This window comes from Anarrhichthys ocellatus, unplaced genomic scaffold (assembly GCF_004355925.1).
Source record: "Anarrhichthys ocellatus isolate YVR2014 unplaced genomic scaffold, GSC_Weel_1.0 scaffold36, whole genome shotgun sequence".
NCBI classification, from domain to species: domain Eukaryota; kingdom Metazoa; phylum Chordata; class Actinopteri; order Perciformes; family Anarhichadidae; genus Anarrhichthys; species Anarrhichthys ocellatus.
Window position 1 is genome coordinate 1562581 of NW_022280066.1, and position 5365 is coordinate 1567945.

General features: G+C 43.3%; 1 protein-coding gene across 7 annotated transcripts in view; it reads right to left on the bottom strand.

Annotated features, from left to right (window-relative positions):
* ralgapa1 (Ral GTPase activating protein catalytic subunit alpha 1) overlaps window positions 1-5365 on the bottom strand; it is a 58492-nt gene that overhangs the window by 41664 nt on the left and 11463 nt on the right. For 6 of the 7 annotated variants that reach the window (XM_031866789.1, XM_031866787.1, XM_031866792.1 and 3 more), the window contains exons 2-7: window positions 2738-2848; window positions 2579-2628; window positions 1602-1659; window positions 1142-1185; window positions 793-970; window positions 433-548 (exon numbers count right to left, since the gene is read on the bottom strand). In XM_031866789.1, the coding sequence (XP_031722649.1) occupies window positions 433-548; window positions 793-970; window positions 1142-1185; window positions 1602-1659; window positions 2579-2628; window positions 2738-2848 (557 nt within the window). The remainder of the gene's footprint in view (window positions 1-432; window positions 549-792; window positions 971-1141; window positions 1186-1601; window positions 1660-2578; window positions 2629-2737; window positions 2849-5365) is intronic. The other variant, XM_031866788.1, reaches the window with a different exon arrangement.

The following is a 5365-nucleotide window of genomic DNA, read 5'->3' on the forward strand; positions in this document are numbered from 1 at the left end:
CACACACACACACACACACACACACAAGCTTGTGTTGTAAAGACAGCATTGCACACACAGAAAAGAGTCAAGCGGAGAAGAGCACCATTGTTTAAGGGAGAATGTTATCAGTGTGTGTATAACTGCACGTATAAGTCTACAGTATATATGTGTGTGTGCTCGTGTGTGTGATAGCATCAACAAGAGGAAATACAAGAACAAGGTCTGTTTGTGTCAATAAAGGGGGACATTTGCATTTGAGTTAGTGATTAGTGACCAGTGAGTGATTAGACGAATACTTCCTCTACCATCACGCTTGTATATATGATACTGTCAGTAAATTACAGACCTCTCATACCTGCTTTCTTCTCCCACATGCTTGTTTACACATTAGTCGCATTGGTGAGGCATCACAACATTTGCAAAGGTGTTAGTAAGGAATAATGATAATACCTGGTTTACCATGTATTTGAGCAGCGCTTCTAAAAAGTAAGCGGTGAGGTCTTCCTGGTTTTTGTCACCTGACTGGGGAGGAACCAATGGAGTGATCTCTTCTGGGGTAACCTGAGCTATAGGGGGGGAGAAGCATTCAGTGTTTGTATTACAATAAATACTGCTACATATGTCGTCATATGTCTACTCTATGCATACATAGTAGAATAAAGTGTATGAGGTTCTAAATCTTATTCAGGAGCAGCTGTTTTTTGTATACAATGATAGCTGAATGTTGAGCCCATGTATTAGTCTAACCCCACTGTGTCTGTGTGTGTGTGTGTGTGTGTGTGTGTGTGTGTGTGTTTTTCTTCTACTAACTCTCTGTTAAACTCAGCGGAGGGTTGATCAGAGTGTCCAGGGTGCGTGGGGTCCCGTGGGAGAGCGGAGCCGGGAAGCCAGGAATCAAACAGGCGAACATGCAGAGCTGCTCGCACTGCGCATTGCTCTGCAGCGCCTGCATCCACAGCAGGAACAGGCGCACGCCTTCCCGACGGATCTACGGTGAGGGATGGAGAAGAGGTGTGAAGAGAATCCAAATTAGTACATGTTGCTTGCAGCATTTTTTAAAAATTAAATTAAATGATACACGTATTGTACACGTCCTCTTAGGAGGCGGGGAGGATTAGGATATAAAGGCGCTGAGAGAGACAACAAATCAGAGCGGTACCTTCAGAGAATTCCCAGTGTGCAGCAGCTTTTTGAGAATCAGCCCTGAGAGAGAAACACATGTCAGCCAAGTCTAACCAACAGTGTGCAATGAATATAACGTCAGGCCAGGGAGCTCAAGTAACATTCAAATTGGTAAAAAACAAAAAACTGCCAAACTGCAGTAAAACATGCTCGTGAAGCTAAACAGTTTGATAGCCCCAACACTGATATGTGAATAATATTCAGGATGAGAGGACGGCGGCTGCACTGCACCATGCCGGCAATTCTTCTGTTTGTGAAGTTTTGCTGCTGGTTGGTCTTTTGATATTTCATTTAATAATCTATCATTGTGGCCGCACTGTCCAAAACTAGTTCAACTTGATTCAACACATAGTTTGCTGGGACGTCTGATCCGCTGGATAAGGTCAACTGTAACATGCTCCAGGAAAGGGGCTGAGTTTGTGTTTTCCTTGAGTTACCGATGCTGTGGAACTGCCATCGGTTCTGGATTCTCTCTGGCAGGAGCTGGAGGATTTTCTGGAGAAAAGAAATGTATAAATGAATTAATATTCAGATACTGAGGACCATTTTTGCCATAAGACTTGTTATGATTGTTTATTCAGCGGTTTTCCTGCTTGAAGGAATTTTAGCCAGCGCCAAAGAAAAAGCTACCAGCTCCAAAATGATAAGAATTAAGAAAAGAAAATAGAAATTCAAATCCTCCCTGAATGTGTTTAACAGCAGCTTACCAAAACAAGTGCTAAACAAGCAGAACATTAACTTAAATATAACATCTTTGACTTTATCAAACGGTCAGAAATAACAGGAAAATCCATTGCTTTCTGTCGAAATAAAAGGTAACAGACTCGTTGCCTTAACTGTGCGCACACCGGGAAGGCCAGTTCTGACCCTGTTTATATATTAGCCACTGTTCCATCTATCTTGATAACAATTAATGCTGAAGGTTCCACTGGTTGGATGGTTGGTTCCCCGGATTCAGATAATCTATGGATGACAAAACTGCTATTTGAATACATTGAAGTGAGGATGAGATTCATAAGTAATCAATGATTCTATGAACTCAGCTTATTGTCCATCTTTATTTGAACTAATACCTCTCAGGGGAAGCCTATTTTAAGCACATTCTTTAGTCCAAGCACTCACTGGACTCGTGCTTTGCCCAGCCCTGGTTCTGAATTTAAAGTGCGTGGGGCCAAATGGAGGTCAGTAAACACACGCATACTGACCGCTATCTTATCCTGGCTGCTCCAAGCACCGAGCAGCTCAGTGGTCTTAAGTCTGAGGTCAATGCCGGCTGGTGCTGTGGTACCGACCAGGACCACCTACAGGAAGCTAGCGCTCGTGGAATCACAAACACGTCGGTGTCTTCCTTTCAGTGTTGTGTTGCATCGAGCGTTTAGCGAGAGTTCCTCTGGATTCAATGATATTATCTTACCTCGAAGATGAAGAGAATAGAGTCCAGCTCCTCCCTCTGAGACTTGTGACCTGAAACACACAGACGAGTTTGAACAATAGCACAGTGACACGGCTAAATGGCATTGCTTTATTTCAGAGCTCATCTAAAGTGTTTGGTTGACGGTGGAGTAAAACGTACCTTTTTGCTTGAGGCTGACCTCAATGGTGACAAAGTTCTCAAAGAAGACATAGTAGATATGGGAGTAGTTCACGTCGAAGAACTGTTTCAGCTCCGACGGCTCCGCGTTTTCTGGGAAATGGGGACACACACACACACACACACACACACAATTAGTGTTTAACACTCGATTCGGTTCCATGACCGTTCCTTGTGTGCATTCCTCACGTCACACGTTCACAAAACTGAGGGACGTCTCCCTCAGCATCTTCCCATTACACCCACAAAACATCTAATGTGTTTCTCACATGTCTCTCTGTTCACTCTCACAGCTGTATGCAGTCAGGGAACAGAATTAATAAAATATAGCAATAAAAACACCACAGAAAAGGTAGAAATCTTCACAATAACTATCTAATAATGTGGTTTTGAAATAAACAGTTAAACCAGTTAAAGGCTGTTCTCTATCCGTCTTTAGTCTAAATGTTTTCGGGCTAGAAGTATAAATACATCTATAAGAGTGTTCTCACAGGAAATATATACAGTTGTGTGAAAAAGTGTTTGCCCCCTTCCTGATTTCTTATTTTTTTGCATGTTTGTCACACTTAAATGTTTCAGATCATCAAACAAATTGATTGCAACAACTGCAATCAAGCGTTTGCGATAACTGGCAATGAGTCTTTTACAGCGCTGTAGAGGAATTTTGGCCCACTCATCTTTGCAGAATTCGAGCATGAACCGCCTTTTTAAGGTCATGCCACAGCATCTCAATCGGATTCAGGTCGGGACTTTGACTAGGCCACTCCAAAGTCTTCATTTTGTTTTACTTAAGCCATTCAGAGGTGGACTTGCTGGTGTGTTTTGGATCATTGTCCTGCTGCAGAACCCAAGTGCGCTTCAGCTTGAGGTCACGAACAGATGGCCGGACATTCTCCTTCAGGATTTTTTGGTAGACAGCAGAATTCATGGTTCCATTTATCACAGCAAGTCTTCCAGGTCCTGAAGCAGCAAAACAGCCCCAGACCATCACACTACCACCACCATATTTTACTGTTGGTATGATGTTCCTTTTCTGAAATGCCGTGCTACTTTTACGCCAGATGTAATGGGACATACACCTTCCAAAAAGTTCAACTTTTGTCTCGTCAGTCCACAGAGTATTTTCCCAAAAGTCTTGGGGATCATCAAGATGTTTTCTGGCAAAACTGAGACAAGCCTTTATGTTCTTTTTGCTCAGCAGTGGTTTTCGTCTTGGAACTCTGCCATGCAGGCCATTTTTGCCCAGTCTCTTTGTTATGGTGGAGTCATGAACACTGACCTTAATTGAGGCAAGTGAGGCCTGCAGTTCTTTGGATGTTGTTCTGGGGTCTTTTGTGACCTCTTGGATGAGTCGTCGCTGCGCTCTTGGGGTAATTTTGGTCGGCCGGCCACTCCTGGGAAGGTTCACCACTGTTCCATGTTTTCGCCATTTGTGGATAATGGCTCTCACTGTGGTTCGCTGGAGTCCCAAAGCTTTAGAAACGGCTTTGTAACCTTTTCCAGACTGATAGATCTCAATTACTTTGTTTCTCATTTGTTCCTGAATATCTTTGGATCGCAGCATGATGTCTAGCTTTTGAGGATCTTTTGGTCAACCTCACTTTGTCAGGCAGGTCCTATTTAAGTGATTTCTTGATTGAGAACAGGTGTGGCAGTAATCAGGCCTGGGTGTGGCTAGAGAAATTATACTCAGCTTTCCAAAGATGTGATAAACCACAGTTAATTTATGTTTTAACAGGGGGGGCAATCACTTTTTCACACAGGGCCATGTAGGTTTGGATTTTTTTTTCCCCCTTAATAATAAAAACCTTCATTTAAAAACTGCATTTTGTGTTTACTTGTGTTATCTTTGTCTAATATTTAAATTTGTTTGATGATCTGAAACATTTAAGTGTGACAAACATGCAAAAAAATAAGAAATCAGGAAGGGGGCAAACACTTCTTCACACAACTGTATTTGAGCAATGTGACCCCGCGGCAGCATCTAGCTTCTCTAAACACACTTGTGTCATGTCGACCTGCACCAAAACAGACTCCAAGCCCAGTCCGGGTCCCAGCTAAAAGATGGAAAGGGTCTATGCTTTATGTGTTCTCTGGACTACATCTGTGCCTCAACAACTACCGCTGGCTGTCATGAGGAAGGAGACACAGAGAGAAAACACACGCTCATACTGAGGATGCAACCGCCGCTGTAATTCAGGGTCAAAAGTGAAAGGAAACACACGCAGCATGCAGGACATTAGGCTTTCAAATGACGTGCATGTGCACAGGTAGACGCACTCAGAGGAGCCTCTGGTGATGGTAATCTCTGGGTTTGTTTATATGAAGTCTGAAAGATGAACTGCGCACACACACACCCACACGGAGGCCGTCTGTGCTATATGCCATGCATAGTGGTTGCCCTTCTAAGGTCTTAGTGGCCTCTCTGAGTGGGTCTCTATCTCTTCATCGGGGCACTGATATTTTGAACACAACATTTCTCACTAGCTGATTGCACACGCGCCCTCGATGGCTGATGTACAGGAGCTATTTATCTACACAACTCATAGCAAAGTATTTATCCACTCTTCATATGCATTGACAGCTACTACACCGGGTAGTAGCGTTGAA